The sequence below is a fragment of the Anabrus simplex genome, chromosome 1 (assembly GCF_040414725.1).
Source record: "Anabrus simplex isolate iqAnaSimp1 chromosome 1, ASM4041472v1, whole genome shotgun sequence".
Classification (NCBI taxonomy): domain Eukaryota; kingdom Metazoa; phylum Arthropoda; class Insecta; order Orthoptera; family Tettigoniidae; genus Anabrus; species Anabrus simplex.
In genome coordinates, this window is record NC_090265.1 from 1,034,397,802 (window position 1) to 1,034,416,561 (window position 18,760).

The following is an 18,760-nucleotide window of genomic DNA, read 5'->3' on the forward strand; positions in this document are numbered from 1 at the left end:
GTTGAGTGAAGTCAACGGGAAAATAGAATAGCCACTAGTTAAATCTCATTCTATTGCATAGAAATGAGTCAGGTACGAAAAATCACTTGATAGTAGGTTGACTAATGGAGTAGTTCGCATCACAGAATTAGTAAGTAAAGTAAACTCGTGTCCTCATCCTGAGGTGGTGCAGCTCTTTTTAGGCACACCCCCATTGGAGGTGAGCTGCATGTACCATTTGAACCACATACCAGGCCTCCTGCCATTCTTAAATTTCTGGCAGTACCGGGAATCGAACCCGGGCCCCCGAGGACGGCAGCTAATAACACTAACCGTTACGCTACGGAGGCGGACCACACCTGAAACTGCATAAGTATGTAAAGGTAAATGTCCAGATTTCCCTTAACAAAAGGTTAAAGCCCAAGACAGGTGTCTTCGAGTTTCTACTGGGAGTTCAACAAAGACTTAGATGGAGAATGAAATGCAATGAGTGTGTACTGAAGTCTGAAAATAGAGAAGATGTGCGTCAGTTTCTAGAAAAATAGAGTACCCAATAAAGTGAGAGTCTAAGACCGCTTATCCCTTACGTTGGTAGACAGGTGACTAGTCACCTTAGCCGCTCAAGGAGGTCTGGCAATCGTTTGTCCGCTGCTATGTGTGTTGTAGGGGTATGCCTGCATGGGTGGAGAGCAAGCTGGGAGGGGAGCAGTAGGCACAACCTTGAGAGCGCTAGAAGTTGGTGGTGAAGTTGTGGCATAAGGAGGAGATAAGGCGGAAGCTGCTGTTATGACCGGGGGGTTATTTAAGAGTTTATAATTGAAAATTCTCATGAAATTATTATGATTTATATCAAAATTAGTAAGCAACCTGCGAAGCTCACAACCGCACGCCTCAAACTGCATGGCCAACTCGCCCAGTGGAAGGTTTCTTGTTTGAAGAAACAGGATTTCAAGTATGGTATTTACAACAAAAAATATACTAGGTTGCACAACCTATTGAAAATTACTAGTGCTGCCAGAACCACATGTGGTAATTGGTAACTGTCAGTGAGTAAAATGGCAGCCAGCAAATTGTCCAGTGATGACGCTGAAGATACTTTGATAATACCAACATAAATGATCCATTATTGGACCTTTGATACTTTGATCAATTCCAGATCAGAAATGGAAGAGAGTGATTCAGAAAATTATAATTTAAAATGGAATGCAGATGTGTACACACTTCATAAAGGAGGTGTCAGTTTCTCTTGCCGACAGTGCTGCTGCAAAACAAGAGAGTACTTTACCGCAACCACCTTTTTGCCACAAGGGTGACAATACAGCACTTTTCGTCCAACGCAGCACAGAGCAGAAGAAAAGACCAACTACAGTGGGTAAAGTCTGTTCAAATGCAGGAAAAAAAGAACACCTGTCTTAGGGTACAAAAAGATAACAGGTGGATGTGTGATGTATAAGATGGTGTAAGACTTCCTGAGTGCTTCCAAAAAATTCCATTCCAGACAGGATTACTCAAATTAAAAGCTAGCAATGGCACAGTACTTGAATTTTTCTGACTCTGTTGTTACCTATGATATATTCTAACCATGTAATATAGTTTACAGTCCCTGGCCATATTATTAGACGCACCTTGAATTTTTAACATACAACTTTAGGAGGTATAAAAAGCTATACGATTATTTTGATCTGTCTAAATGAAGGAATTTAATTTCTTCAAATATTACAGATTATTAATAACTGATAAACAATGTCTTACCTGTATGTGTGTACATGTGCCGTGCTAGTGTGCCTTTGTCTGGACATCGTGCTTCACATTCTGGACAGGAGTACGTATCACCTTCCATATGAATTACCCTTCGATGTCTTTCAAGACTAGACTTCAATTTAAAGCTTTTCGAGCAATCTACACATTGGAAGTCTCCTCCCTGAAAATAAAAGTGCACTTAGAAACTCTATACACCAGCATACAACAACAAGAAAGGCAGATATATAGTGAAAGTAACAGAAAGAACAAAGTAAAAAATATTATTTGTCAATTTCTGTGGATTTTAAGACAATGCATGATATAAGAATTTTGCACCACAGGAGTTCTTTAATGTCCCCGAATCCAATGTTGCATAAATGTCAAATGCCTCAAATGACAATCTTAACAGGGATAGAAACCTTACCAAGGGAACAAATATCAAGTAAGTATCCTTGCAGTTTTATGGGACTGCTGATATTGTGATCATAGTCGCAGGATCTTCTATTTTACTGCTCCACTAAAAGTAGCAACATAAAATGACCGACTCCACATTTTCACTCATTGCTGTCTTCAAACTAGTTCTATTCATTAATCCCGGTTTTTCCAGACACGCTCGTAACTGCTTCTGAAGCCCACCTCCCTGACAAAGCTCCCTTTCAAATCACTTGGCACAGCAATATTAACACTCCTGATGATGATTCTCAGTAAGGAGTCACAATCTAACAGCAAGTACAATCCGTGCTATGGCTAACTGTAATGGGCACTCTTTGTGCACTTTTACTGTTCGTGGATCATTGATCTAGGTGTGCTACCTTTCTTTTTGGTAGTAAATTTCTTGCCCACTGCCTTACCAGATGACTGATTGCACCAAGTTTAGGATAGCTTGTTTCCCCTAGTTATCCCCTGCTTGTCATAAAAGGTGACTAACAGGGGACCCAGGGGCTGTGATCTTCGAAGCATCGATTGGCAACCACAGGACCCCTACCTAAATATGTCATTGCTTCTAGTTACTTGTGTCAGGCTCTGGCCTTCATTTTTCCCATCCGACCTCCGTTGGCCAACCCTTGTTCTTTTCTGACCCCAATATATTAGGTTTGCAAAGTCTTTCATTTTCATGTCCTTCGTGGCCTTGACTTTCTTTAACAGATACCTTCATTCTTTGAAGTGTAGGACCTCTTCCATTTTCCTCCTGATAAGCATTTATAGAGGATAGTTGCCCACTTGTACTTCCTCTACCATCATCCCCTAGTTGGAGTAACTTAGCAAAATGTTCGTTACTTTTCACACAATGGATGAGGGCACATGACTAAACAATGTAATTCTCGAGTATGAGAAATATACAATGCCTTCATCTCGATTCTGTTGGCCAAGTGTGTGTTAAGACTTCAAAATCATCAGGACCTTTTTTTTTTCCCCCCCTTAAAAATTTACTTCTTAATAGAGAGAAGCCATTAACCTACAAGAATGCATTAAATTGGAAATATGTGTTCAAAGATTTATTTCCATTATAATTTTCGATACAAAAAAATACATCTGTAAATAGCACCTGTTTGGTAACAGATCATATTTTCCGAAGGCTATTTCTGTAGAGTATGCTGCTTTTAAAGTTGAATAATCTTGTTCATGGATTAAATATTAATGGGAATATTTCTCACAAATACTGTGATGAAGAAGAAATAATTATGATGACGGTGACATTCTTGATAATATACAGCGTGATTCAGCCACCCCTTCCAATGCAGTTTTATGCAACCCACAATATTCATTCCATCCTGAAAACATCTGCCCTGCCGGTATGCTCAGACAACACAACAGGATATCTTGGTATTCACCACCTCACCATGATACGACACAATAACGTTATACTCGTATTAAACACTGGAAGAATGTGTGTGCCTTCTAAATCAAATGAACATGACAGGCCGGCGCAACACTAAATTGATATTGTGACTGCAGTACACCTAATACTAGCTATAACCTGCCCAGTGTACTGTACAGAACCGTACTGTAGTTGGTAAAGGCGTGGTGGAGTGGGCTTGCATGTCAGGTGGGAGGTTCAAGTCCCAGGGCGAAGATTACAATTTTTTAAAATATTTATTTAATACGTACCACATGCAATGTAAATTCAATACCCGCTTTCATGCAAATTGTGTGTGAATGAATGTCTTTGTGGCCCTAAGAAGGGCCGATTAGTTAGCAGGCCGGACACATCCAGACCGGAAATAATAGGAACACAACTGCCCTGACAATGTTTTATTGCAGCAAATGCTCGATGTGAAGACCGTTTTGGTTTATGCACATTTGGGCCCGGTATCCAATAGATCATCTTGCATGCTGAAGCATTCCAGGTGTAACTGCTCGGCAGGCTCCGTGATGAGTTGCCAGAGCTGGTCGGGATTTTCTGGGGCTTGACTGAAAACGACGTTCTTCAAATGCCTCACAAGAAGAAGTCTAACAGCGTTAAATCCGGTGATCTGGCGGACCAAGAAACAGGGCCTCCTCGTCATATCTATTTCCCTTGGAGTTCCTAGTTCAGATGGTTACGAACGGGCAAAGTCGAATGTGGTGGAGCTCCATCCTGTTGCAACCACATCGTCAAACGATCATGCAAAGGCACATCGTCCAGCAGCAGTGGGAGTTCCTGACGCAGAAAGTGCAGGTAGCACGGGCCTGTCCAATGGCCCTCAAAGAAGTAAGGTCCAATCTGGCGATCCCCCCAAGATTCCACACCAAACATTCACTCCCCATCGTACTTGATGGGCCGCCTGTTGCACCCAGTGAGGATTGTCCGGACTCCAATAGTGCATGTTGTGGCTATTGATGTTCCCATTATCGTGGAAGCGTGATTCGTCTGAGAACAAGATATGCGATACGAATACTGCATCATTGTCCAGCCTGCCTAACAGCCACAGAGAGAACTCCATTTGCGCTTCGAAATCCCCCTCATGGAGCTCTTGGTGTAGCTCAAGATGGTATGGGTGAAATTTATGTTCATGCAGTATTCGCCAGACGGATGGCTGGCTGGTGTTCACCTGTCATGCAATCGCCCTTGTACTGATGTGTGGATTATTACGATCTGCCTCCAGAGCGGCGTCTTCTCTTTCAGCCGGATTTAACGGGCCTATCGCGGACAGGTGGCTGGTTAGAAATCACGCCTGTTGTCCTTAGACGACTTTCAACACTGCGGAATGTCGTAGCAGCCGGGTGTCGCCTGTCGGGATACTGTTCCTGGTATGGACGCCGTGCCTCACACGCATTTTTGTCTTGCTTCCCCATAAATGAGGAACATGCCAACGTATTCCTCTGTGGAAAACATGCCAAATGACAGCAGAGATTACAGTACAATGGAGTATGCGCAGGGCACAATATGAATAACAGCGTCATTCTACTGTTTGAATGTGGCAAACATGGGCCTATGATTAGGTATTCAAACATCATACTGATGCAAAATTATTTGAACAATGCAGGATTCGAACCGCCGCTGGCACATTCCGTTGATTGCTAAGCGAATGCCTAACCACATCTGGTACGCTACACTGCTGGAAATATGCTGGTAGTACAACAAGAGCAGAGTACATACGCCATCCGGTTCCGTGTTTAAGACATTAATTACTGCACTGTTACCTAGTTTTATGCATTGATTCCCCTCATATCCGGTCACGAGGTACGACACATTAACATAGTTACATAGTAAAAGGACATTGCTACACGGTTTCAAGGCATTATGTTTTGCGAATGGATGATATAACATTTCTCTAGGGTTCAGAATCGCATGCAAAATTTGCTCACTGAACATTAGTAGCATACAGTATGCCTGCAAGGGAATAGCACTTCTATAACCATGTGCACGTTAGTTGGGCTGTAGCAAATGATACTGGAAGTGGCTGTTAAATCACACTGTATATTAGCTAATTGTGGTGACTGTAATACTTTCTCAGATGAAGAGTTGAAATTATGACCACCATTAGGATTCAAATACAATCCTTTGCCCCTAACCTGGCCTGCAAGCTTAAAACATACGGGTCTGTTGCAATGTTAGGATATGTAATTCACAAATCATGATCATACTATCACTGTTAATAGTTAACAAATTAACTGGTAGTTGAAACGATCTGATAGTGAGATTTGAGATGAACAAATATGACTGTAGACTAACTTACTTTCTTCACTTCATTTCTCCATGGCAGGGAATAGGTGCCTTGTTTTCTTGTGACTGAGGGGACTGGAGTATGCGAAACTAATCGTTGCATGTCTGCTGTGTATGGCGAAAACTGCATGTCCATGACGAGTGTGCACGACTGACATAGGAGATTCCGAGAAGGTTGCACATCACTGCAAGACAATGCGTGTCCAAGACAAGCCTATTGAGCCATTACTCCTTATGTGATAGGGTGACCTTATCCGAGAAAACTGACGAATCATGGAAGAAAACATTAGTGTTCAGGGCGGCATTAGGTATGGCTCCGTGCATGCCATTATCAAAGATCACTTGCATTTTCTGCAAAATTTGCATGCAGTGGGTTCATCAACTGACAGAGGGACACAAGATTGACAGAATGGAGTCATGTCCGAGTCATTGCAACGGTACCACGAGAAAGAATATGCATTTCTGTCCCGTATTATTACAAGGGATGAAACATGGTGCCATCATTTCAAGCCTGAGAGCAAACAGCAAAGCCAGCAATGGAAACATCACAATTCTCCCCACCATAGAAATCCACAGCTGTTCACACAAGTTCCAATAAAGTTACGATGACCTCCTCCTTTGACTGCAGGGGCCCTCTGCTTGTCGACTTCCTCGAGAGTGAAACCACAATCAATGCACAGTGCTATGAACACACTTTGCAGAAACTGTAACGCGCCATAAAGTCAAAATGCCTTGGAATACTATCGGACGGAATCATCCTGTTGCATGGTAATGCTTGCCCCATACTTCCAATCTGGTGCAGGCTACGCTTCAGCAATTTGGTTCGGAAACACTTCAACATCCTCCGGATCTTCTACCTTGTGATTTTCACTGTTTTTTTTTTTTTTCATGGCCTGAAGAAAGATATTCGTGGACGTTGGTTTCATTTGGATGAGGAAGTGTAAGAGTGAGTACGGGTGTGGATCCATCAGTGACCTACTTCTTTCTACAAAACTGGAATTGACTGTTTCGTCTCCCAGTGGGATAAATGTACAGTGGAACTAGGATAATTCAAACCTCAAGGGACCATTATAAAAATCGATTTATCAACAAATTTGAATTAAACAAAAAAGTTACAAAAATAACTCCAGTATTTGATTTTACAAACGAAACTTCATCTTAGACACTATTGGCGTATACATACATATTTTACAATCTACTGTATAGTTCATAGATAAAGTACAGTATACATTAGACAGCAGACATTAGGGAGGTACTGAAAATACCGTATGTGTTGGTCTTCACATCATTAGTAATCACATTTGCTCTTTGTTACAAAAGTCAGTGATCAAAGCTTACTTTCTTCATTTAATTTTCTCACCCATGATATGAATATGATTTAGTGACAGAAAAACAGAATCACTTACATTGTTCCGATTTTCAAAAAATACGCTGAGTTGATGGACGTAATTGGATGTCTTAGCCACACTCGGGATCAGTCATTCCTGGTCCTCTAAAGAATCAATGTCATCTCTATACTGGTGATTGGTGATTATGTCCTCCAAGGCATTTTTCATCTTTAAATTCTAGGCTTTTGTCTGGCATGCACTTAAAGAAAATACATGTCTCATCAACATTTGAAATGTTTTTAGGCTCCATGTGCTCAATCACCGCCTTTCCTCGTAAAATAGTGTCACTGATCGGAATTTTCTTGTCTCGCGCCTGCCTGAACCATTTCAAAACAGTTGTTTACATCTGGGTTGTCCAGTTCTCTTGTCCTTTTCCCGGCCCTTTCCAATGACAGTTCCACTGCTCAAAATATTGTCTTTATTTTTCAAATAAGTAGATAGCATGTTACAGTATTACAGTTTTCTCAGCACGTGAAAATGGTTTATCCGATTAAAAGGAATTTTGCATTTATGTTCCTGCTGGTTTAAATTAAAATACAGTTTTGTAAGCCAAGCCGGGAGAGAGAGAAAGAGAACATGAGGAGGGAAGGGAGGGGGGGGGGTGAAATTCTGAAGGACAAAGTAAAGCAGTGAAGTCAACCAAATGTGGCTCATTTTAATGATTTTGGCAAGAGAGACTGTGAGTGCACTCAGATTTCTTCTTTAGACCCTTTTTCGCTTTCCTAATCACTGCAACGTTTTCGGCTCAAGTTAATGATTTGTACGTCTTAGATTTTGACAAGGACATTGTCACACAATCCATACTCAACAAAAGATCAAGCAGAAATGCTCAAACAATGCAGTCCCTCGTAACGACGCCATAATCACTAAGCATACTTGACCGTTGGACTCTGTGATGCAACAATCAGTTCAAAACAAGGGTGAAGGAGTGTTCGGGAGAGCTGAGATGGGTAGGAGGAAAGGACACTGTCCTCGTAGGTGGCCCAGAGAGGTAAGGATACAGAACTTTCCTGCCTTCAGCCCATTCCAACACATTCTAGCCTATTAATGAGATAACATTAATTGTGAAATACAATACTTTGCTGTATCGTTAAGGTAAAAAATTTGAATTAACCAAAAAATAAAATTTGAATTACCCATGATGTTTTAAACATTGTTTACCGGGCGAGTTGGCCGTGCGCGTAGAGGCGCGCGGCTGTGAGCTTGCATCCGGGAGATAGTAGGTTCGAATCCCACTATCGGCAGCCCTGAAAATGGTTTTCCGTGGTTTCCCATTTTCACACCAGGCAAATGTACCTGTACCTTAATTAAGGCCACGGCCGCTTCCTTCCAACTCCTAGGCCTTACCTATCCCATCGTCGCCATAAGACCTATCTGTGTTGGTGCGACGTAAAGCCCCTAGCAAAAAAAAAAAAAAAAAAAAAAAAAAACCCACATTGTTTACATTCAAAATGCTAGAGACCAAACAAAATATTCGAATTAAAGATGATTTTGAATTATAGAAGTTCGAATTATCCAAGTTCTACTGTATTAACACTTTTGGTATTTACTTTTGAATAAAACCCTTTCACTGTCACGTTGTAGTAGGTACTCAATTTTAACTTGATTGCCCTTTATATTTCCTTTCTTCCCTGGACATAACAATTTTTGTGAAAATACTGAAGATGTAGATAAGTTTTGTAAAATCTCACCAAATTCTCCATTAAATTTCACAGGTAGAGAACAACTTTAGAAAAAAACAGTGGAAATCATGTATCTCTCAATCACAAATTTTGTAGATAAGTTTTGTGAAAACACCCCTCAATTATTACAGTTTTCTCAGCATGGGAAAATGGTTGATCCCATTAAAAGGAATTTTGCATTTATGTTCCTGCTGGTTCAAATTCAAAATACCGTTTTGTAAGCCAAACCGGGAGAGAGTAAGAGAACATGTGGAGGGAAAGGGGTGTGTATGTGTGTGTGTGTGTGTGAAATTCTGAAGGACAAAGTAAAGCAGTGAAGTCGACCAAATGTGGCTCATTTTAATGGTTTTGGCAAGAGAGACTGATCTACAGGACCCAGAAAACCAGGACTTAAAGCCGTATGGCTTCATGCTCATTAACAAGCCTGACTAGAGAAGATATCTCGCATGGAATTGAAGCAGCACAATAGACGTCTCTGTAAGAGGAAACAACATAGAGGAACTAAGCCAAGAGATCCTCACCACATCAACTCTGTCATAATTCATGAAACACCTACCAGTTATAACAACTTTCAAGATCCAGTTGACCTCGGATTACAAAACAGATCAGAAAAAAGCAAACATTTCAAGAAAAATTAGCATAAAGGAAATAAAAGAATCAACACAGGAAATTCAACAAATAAGACAAGATATTGTGAAAAATGATGTCAAAGAAGCAACAAAAGAAAAAAAAACTTCTCTTCAGGTCAGGAACAATCGAAATTGAACAAAGACAAAACCATGGTTCAACACACAATGTTACAACCAAGAGTACTACACTCTTGAGGCCCGGTTTCTACAACTATATGTTAAATTTTACGTAACAATGTTAACTAACAATTGTTATTAATTTAACACTTTGTATAAAAGACAAATTAACACATTTCAGTGAGATTTCTGAACGCGTTTGGCAGTGAGCGTCTTTTGTTTCTTTACATAAAGCGCTCCTAGTGGTGTGTTGAAAGAGTATTTTGTCACACAGACACATGGTTGATATTAATGTAGGTTTTGGTTAGTGGAGCCCGATAAGACGTAAACATGTCAAGTAAGAGGCAACAAAAGCGTTATGATGAATGCAAGTTTTTATTTCATTTAATTTTAAATTAAAATTATGCGAATGTGCTTACAAAATGAAAGAATGGACCGTTATATCACAACATTCGATATAGCCTATTCTTATCACCGAGAAAATGTGATGATTGATGTGTTTTGAATGGTTTTCGGGCATTATTTTATTGCGGGGGAAAGTAATGTAATGCCTTGTTAATGCTGCAGTGGCAGTAGGAATTCTTCGCAGCATTCTACACACTTTTTCTTGCACTCGTGAACATAGTCGCCTACAATTACATGAAAAGTGTCTCAAGCATAATATCTAACAAGTAGAGGCCAGACCCTGCGCTCAACCGATTTCACCGTGCTTCAATGTACCTGCGGGGAGACACTCATCGGTAACTCGTGTATAAGGGTTTAAGTCAACACGCTTTCGTTTTTGGAAAAATATGAGGTCAGATATCATTACACAGAATCCGCTTCGGACAAAGTGGAGGTGGTAGAACACTAAAAGGCGAACAAATTTTACTTTAAACATGTCAGGTCCGCAACCTAATAACTTCTGAAAAATTGATGTATCCCCGATTCCAATGCAAGGCATATATACTTGGGAGTTACATCACAGCGGAACGGAGTGGTGACCAAGTTGTCACCGTACGTGTCTGCAAACCTTGTAGACGTGAATTCGAGTCTCGTCGCAGCTATGATTTTTGCACAAAATAAATCAATACGTCCGCCTCTGTGGTGTAGTGTTTAGTGTGATTAGCTGCCACCCCTGGAGGCCCGGGGTCGATTTCCGGCTCTGCCACGAAATTTGAAAAAAGGTACGAGGGCTGGAGCAGGGTCCACTCAGCCTCGGCAGGTCAATTGATTAGAGGTGGGTTCGATTCCCACCTCAGTTATCCTGGAAGTGGTTTTCCGTGGTTTCCCACTTCTCCTAACTTAAGGCCATGGCCGCTTCCTTCCCTCTTCCTTATCTATCCCTTACAATCTTCCTATCCCCCAGCAAGGCCTCTGTTCAGCATAGCAGGTGAGGCCGCCTGGGCGAGGTACTGGTCATCCTCCCCAGTTGTGTCCCTAACACAGATTCTGAAGCTCCAGGACACTGCCCTTGAGGCGGTAGAGGTGGTATCCCTCACTGAGTCCGAGGGAAAACCGACCCTGGAGGGTAAACAGATAAAGAAGAAGATGGCAATTAAATTAATATTTGAGGGAACGTTAAGATAAAAACTGGAACAAAAATATTACGCAAACTGCAGTACAGTTTATTTTCTACCTGAAATGAATATAGGCCAAAACGTTCTCGCAGTTACTCCTGGATTTCTTTCTGATATATATTAATTTGCGGTAGAAAATAAAGTTCCACTGCAGTTTAATTATTCGTTTTAATCGCATTTTACCTTCACATTCCCTGAAACAATGATTTAATTTGTATGAAAAAAAGTATGTTATGTCTATAGTGGGATTCAAACTCATGTCGTCGCAGTTCGGAGACAAGTATGATGACCACTTGGTCACTGCTCGACTTGTCAGGGTTACAATTCTTCAAGTATATAGGTGTGGCATTAGAACTGGGGGATTCATAAATTTTTCGGAAATTACTAGGTTGCAGATCTGACAAGTTTGAGTAAAATGTGTTCACATTTTAGTGTTCTATCACCGCCATCTGGTCTGAAGCGGATCCTGCCTCATGATATTTGTCCTCGCTATTGGAAACTCTAACCTATTTTCAATATCATCTAGTATCTTGTTCATTATGGCTTTGGTAATTAGAAATATATCTCTAGAAAGTAGTTATTTCTTAGTATGGGTCATCCTTTCCCTTCTTCAGTTTATAAATAGTCTTCATACAGCATTAAAGCTTCAAACTTACGTCTTCTACATGCCTCCATTTTGAAATTTTAGCAGTTGTTAAGATGTTTAACACAAGGCTGCTGCCAGGTTAATTTAACACAAGTATTAACAATTTGTTAGTGTTAACAATTCTTGATGAGACGACCATTTTGTTAAATTATGTGTTAAGCCTCCTTAACAGCAGAGTTAACACTTAACATTCGTTGAAGAAACTGGGCCTCAAAGTGCTACATATAGTCAGGATAACAAACAGTCTTCAAGATCTAGCAATATACGTGGAAGCTAGAAGGACAGATAAATTGTTACTTGAGCAAAAGAAAGAAAACTTCACAGGACAGGAGACAGCTGAGGCTGCCAACAAGGATCTGTTCATAGAATTGAAATTAAGGAAAACTACCAGCACCCTGAATATCCAAATGGAAACATTGCAAAACCAATTCCAGATACTATTAAATCCAAAAGGAGAAGAACAAGCCTATGACAGAATGGATCTGCCTCCAAGAGGAATCTCTCAACCAATCACCATACAAGAAGTACACAAATCACTGCAAGATTAAGAACAAAGCAGCAGGCCCAGACGGAATCTTTAACGAATTCATTCAGGACATCAGCGTAGATCTAATAGATGCCTGGATCGAGCTCTTCCATAAATGCCTACAGATTGGACAAATACAAAGTTCTTGGAGATTCATCACACTGAAGATGATCTACAAAGGAAAAGATGCCACAAATGATCCAAACTCATACAGAGGGATAGTTCTGGAAAATAATCCTTTTACACTATTCACAAATATCCTAACACACAGGCTAACAAACCTCTTAAATAAACAAATTTCAGAACAACAATATGGTTTCAGGAAGAGACGCTCCACTCTTCAAGTAGCAGAAAGCCTCCTCAGAAATATAGACGAGGCACTGAGAAAACCAAGGTAACAATTCTATATGGTATTCATGGATTTTTCCAAAGTTTCTGACTGTATTAACAGCCGGCTGCCCCTGAATAAACTGAAAAACATGGAAGGCATAGACATCCACAAATCGTATATCACATCCACAACATACTGACCTAAAAATTCATTAAAATAGACAACACAGTCCAAATCTCAAAAGAAGTAATCCTGACCAGATAGGTACCACAGGGGGATCTACTAAGCCCCCTGCTCTTCAAGATTATGACAGCAGATTTATGATGATTATGCTTATGATTATGCCTGTCCGACTCGTTGGCTGAATGGTCAGCGTACTGGCCTTTGGTTCAGAGGGTCGCGGGTTCGATTCCCGGCCGGGTCGGGGATTTTAATCGCTTCTGATTAATTCTTCTGACTCGGGGACTGGGTGTTTGTGTCCGTCCCAACACTCTCCTCTTCAAATTCAGACAACATACCACACTACAAACCACCACAGAAACACGCAATAGTGATTACATCCCTCCATATAGGGTTGGCGTCAGGAAGGGCATCCGGCCGTAAAACAGGGCCAAATCCACATGTGCGAACCAGTTCGCACCCGCGACCCCACAGGTGTGGGAAAAGCGGTAGGAAAAGAAGAAGAAGAAGATGCTTATGATTATGCCTAATATCTAGGTCATCGGCCCCTAATGGTATGAAATGTAATGACAAATTAAAAGTAAAAAATCCTCCACCGACCAGAATTCAAAACGCGAGGACGAAGAATTAATGGATGGACATGAATTTAAAACAATCAGGGATCTGACCCGCAATGCCTCACATTCACAGAAACTGACATAAAACAATAATATTACTATCCAAGGGACTGCTTCTATAGCACAATACTGAATCGATGATACTTGTAGTCTAAAGGGGTCCAAAATTCAAGTCATCGGCCCCTCATAATGGTACGGTACTTATAGTTAGGAAAGTAGAACCATGATATGTGCCATGTTGCGGTACAATTGAAAAGTAGCATAGACTCGCGGTATTCCACACATTATGGTACTACTCACAGGTAATGAAATTCGCACATATAACACAGACCATGGTGTTCATCACAAGTGTACTAACCACAGGGACTCGTACTATCCCGTGGTGTTCCTCCATATAGTGGGTACAAATCATAGGCAAGCCAGAACCCTGGTGTAGCTCAAATAGTGGTACTAATCATAGGTTCTGCAAAAGCCAACAGCGCACTCTGTTGCTACTAATCACAAACCTATTTTGTACCTAAACATAGTGGTACCGTGATGCGAGTATAATGGTGTGTCAGTAAAAGAGATGAAAACGCGTTGCTTCTGCGCAGGTGACGTCACGCGGGGAGCACTGCAAGAAATTGGCTCAACGGCTTACATGGCTTGCCGCTGTTGTAATTTTAGTGTGATAAACATGCGTTATGTATGAAATATGTGCCGTACATAATCTGAAGCTCTTTTATTCTTCTCATTAATTTGCACGGATCACACTTTTGAAAATACCGGGCTGTAAGCTACTACAGGAACACCAAAGGATCATACACAAAGTACTTTTCATTCCCGTAAAACGAGGATCTTGCCAGACTGTGGGAAAATGCTTGTCGGCGAGTATGATAAGTTTAGTGTGAAACACGGCACGTATTTATAATATATGATAAATTATTATTGTGTTTATTCGATACATGCTGTGTTAATACAAAGTTTGTTATTACGTTATTACTTTAAGTCGAGTTTGCTCGCTTTATTTCGCTATGACGTGCTTTGAAATCCCTTTAAGACAACAACTTCCAAATTATCGGAATAAAAGCAGCCGTGAATTAAAACCGGGTGTATGAGACTATACCACTAGGAGGAAATACATTAACTCCTAATAGTGGCAGGAGGGTTGAGAGGGAAAAACAGAGAAATCGACATACGGATGTAGCTGAACTTCTAAGATTGCCGGCTGCTGATTTGAACAGGTGAGTGAAGAAACACAATAAATGCTTGTTTAAATGTTATATAACATTCCATTTTTTCAACTGAAAGAATAAATAACTTGGGAAGATGAAACTGAAGAAAATATGGACTATAACGGAGAAAATGGAACTAAGGAGTTGGATGATTTGAGAAGAAAGATCCTACTGTAAAGAGAAAATAGTGACTTAAGGAAAAATATGAACAGCTATTGAAGAATGAATGGGAATTAATACAACAACTAAAAAAGGCAAATGACATTTCTGAGATAATTACTTCAATGTTTGGACATATTTTTTTCTCCAGGACATATAAAAGTTTTAATGAAGCATGAAAATAAAATAAAGTCCGCCTCTGTGGTGTAGTGGTTAGTGTGATTAGCCGACCCCCTCCCCCGGAGATCCGGGTTCGATTCCCGGCTCTGCCACGAAATTTTGAAAGTGGTACGAGGGCTGGAACGAGGTCCACTCAGCCTCGGGAGGTCAAATGTGTAGAGGTGGGTTCGATTCCCACCTCAGCCATTCTGGAAGTGGTTTTCCCGTGGTTTCCCACTTCTCCAGGCAAATGCCGGGATGGTACCCAATTTAAAACCACGGCTGCTTCCTTCCCTCTTCCTTGTCTATCGCTTCCCATCTTCCCATCCCCCACCGAGGCCCCTGTTCAGCATTGCACGTAAGGCCGCCTGGGCGAGACACTGGTCATCCTCCCCGACCCTGAGTCTGAAGCTCCAGGAACTGTCCTTAAGGCGGTGGAGGTCGGATCCCTCGCCGAGTTTGAGGGAAAAACCGACCCTGGAGGGTAAACAGATGAAGAAGAAGAAACTGCAACAGAGAGTAGGACCACACAAAACTTACCAAATTGTCATAGCTAGAGAGTTAAAGTGTGGATGACTCCAGGACACATAAATATGCTCGAAGCTTTCGAAGTTATGCTATCAAAAGAAACAATCAGGAAAGCTTGAAATACATTGCTGGATATATCACTCACAAGTTTCGCAACAAATATTCCTATTTTGGTACAACTGTGTCCGACTCTGTGGTGTAGTGGTTACTGTGATTAGCTGCCACCCCATGAGGACCGGGTTCGATTCCTGGCTCTGCCACGAAATTTGAAAAGTGGTATGAGGGCCAGAACGGGCTCTGCTCAGCCTCAAGAGGTCAAGTGAATAAAGTTGGGTTCGATTCCCACCTCATCCATCCTGGAAGTGGTTTTCCATGGTTTCCTACTTCTCCTCAAGGCAAATACCGGGATGGTACCTAACTTAAAACCACGGCTGCTTCCTTCCCTCTTCCTTGTCTATCACTATCTTCCCATCCCACACCGATGCCCCTGTTCAGCATAGCAGGTGAGGCCGCCTGGGCGAGGTACTGGTCATCTTCCCCAGTTGTATCTCCCGACCCAATGTCTCACCCTCCAAGACACTGCCCTTGAGGCGGTAGAGGTGGGATCCCTCGCTGAGTCTGAGGGAAAACCAAACCTGGAGTGTAAACAGATTAAGAAAGAAAGAAAGGTACAAATGTTCGGCAGCCACAAACAAACAAACAAACAAACAAACAAACAAACACACTGGCTTGAATGTGTCTCAAGGGGAAATTTAATGAGACCCAGTTACAAGTAACTAAAAGTTACAAATATACTGGAGATAGAATTTAATGACCTTCATGGTAACTACTTTTGCGGGGAACCCTACATATTTGAGAAACTGAGAGAACCATGAAGCAATTACCGCCAACGGTGAAAATTCCTCATCCTCCTTATTGCTTAAATACTTTTAATGACATTAGAATCAGTTGTAGCTATTATTCAGTTGTATGTCGAGAAGTGAGTTTAAACTTAGCGCGCACAAATCTTGTATTCTCTTGAAACAGTTAAACAGGAAGAAATTTAGATAATATACTTTGAGATAAACGTCCAAGAAAATGTCAAACATCATAAACTGCTAGAGCTATCGTATAACGCTTATGTGTAAGGCATTCATTACAAAAATGTAAGAGTAAAATGCTTAGAATATTAATGGCATAATAATAAACTGACTATAATAACATACTAGTGGTCTCTCGGTTGTAAACGAATACATTTTGAATGATACGCTCTCTTCATAGAGCGAGAAATAATGTTACTGCCTTGCTCGCTTTGCTACCAGCGTGACGTCACTGCGGTAGACTAGATGCGCACTGACACACCATTATACTTACATCATGCTTAACCTACAAGGAACACAAGGCCTGCTGTCCGCACTGTGGATTCTATATTTGCCGCTAGAGGCGCTACAATTCAACCTCATCCCTGTGACCTCATATGAACACCTCGGTTGGCGGTATTTCTACATATTGTACGCTTACTGGAGACGTCGTTTTGTTCAAATACGTCAATTATATTACAATGGTGTACTGTTATTACTGTTTCGTAAACAAGGCTCTAGAAATACAGTTCCTGGAACTAGTTTCTATGAATTTCCTTGCCAAGAGCCAACTATGGAATTATGGAAAGCAATAAGCAGACATGGTATGGTACAGTAAATACGCAGACTATGTGATGGCAAAAATTAGGTTACTTATTATTTTTGCTCCTGTTCTGATGATAATAATATTATTTTCAATATAAATCTCCCGGCCCGAGAGACGGTGTCACCGTCTAGGAAGCCCGCCTACCTCCTCAGGGGAGGAATGAAAATATTTAGTAGTTAAAGTCATGATCTGTCAACATTAGCATCATATTTGGGAAGGTATAAACGATGCCAGACTTCGTAGGTGTAATGGTCATCGTATTTGGCACAAATATTGCAGTAGGTACCCCAGGACTTGTAGGCTCTCTCATACTTTCATTATTTCCGTGGTATACTCTACATGAAACTCACATTGAGAATTACCAGTGTACCGAGCTCGATAGCTGCAGTTGCTTAAGTGTGGCCAGTATCCAGTATTCAGGAAATAGTAGGTTCGAACCCCACTATCGGCAGCCCTGAAAAGGGTTTTCCGTGGTTTCCCATTTTCACACCAGGCAAATGCTGGGGCTGTACCTTAAATGAAGGCCACGGCCGCTTCCTTCCCACTCCTAGCCCTTTCCTGCGACGTAAAAAAAAAAAAAAACAACAGTGTCCAAACTGTGGTTTGAACCTTGGAATATTCGAAGAGTGCAGCTGCCCATTCTTATCACGGAGCGTAAGTTAATGTGTTCGTCTATGAAGGAGGAAGAGAGGAATAATTGTGGAACGTAAAGCGACATAATATATAAGTAGTTCCTTTTTACCTTTCAGTTTTTCATACAAAATTACCAGAAAAGGAATAAAAGGTCTCCTATAAGCTTCTGAATGGTTTTATTCTTATTTTCCAGAACAAAATAAATAAAATGTATCTTTTCCAACTTTTGCAAACGTTAGTTAATGAACAAATCGCACACGCAGATGAACTGGCAGCAACGAATCCTGAGTTAGCGAGAAATTTTCAAACACAACTGGAAAGCATCGAAAAGGAAGCTGAAGGAGCACCATGCATTTCTATGTCGAGTGCTGCAATGGCATATATTGGAGGGTATTTGATAACAGTTGTCGAAAACCACATGCGATGTCAAGAGTGTGTTGATAAAATTAGTAGTATCCAGAGTCCATCTCCAATACCGTCATTAATAAAAATCAAAGACAGAGGTGGTCTCAGGTATCCAAAGCCAAGTTTTGTTTCACTGCTGATGAAACTGTGGCAAGTAAAAGACAAAATGATATCGGTAACGCTGGGAGTCCAAAAATAGCACAAACATAACCGAAATACTGTTGCCACATGTTGCTAAAAATCCTATTCTACCGGGCGAGTTGGTCGTGCGATCAGAGGTGCGTGGCTGTGAGCTTGCATCCGGGAGACAGTGGGTTCGAATCCCACTGTCGGCAGCCCTGATGATGGTTTTCCGTGGTTTCCCATTTTCACATCAGGCAAATGCTGGGGCTGTACCTTAAGGCCACGGCCGTTTCCTTACAACTCCTAGGCCTTTCCTATCCCATCGTCGCCATA

General features: G+C 41.2%; 1 protein-coding gene across 1 annotated transcript in view; it reads right to left on the bottom strand.

The window, feature by feature from the left end:
* The window catches only part of LOC136857921 (protein suppressor of hairy wing), a 214,323-nt gene that overhangs the window by 125,947 nt on the left and 69,616 nt on the right, over window positions 1–18,760 (bottom strand). Inside the window, exon 4 of the mRNA XM_067136999.2 lies at window positions 1,732–1,900. Within this exon, the coding sequence (XP_066993100.2) occupies window positions 1,732–1,900 (169 nt within the window). The remainder of the gene's footprint in view (window positions 1–1,731; window positions 1,901–18,760) is intronic.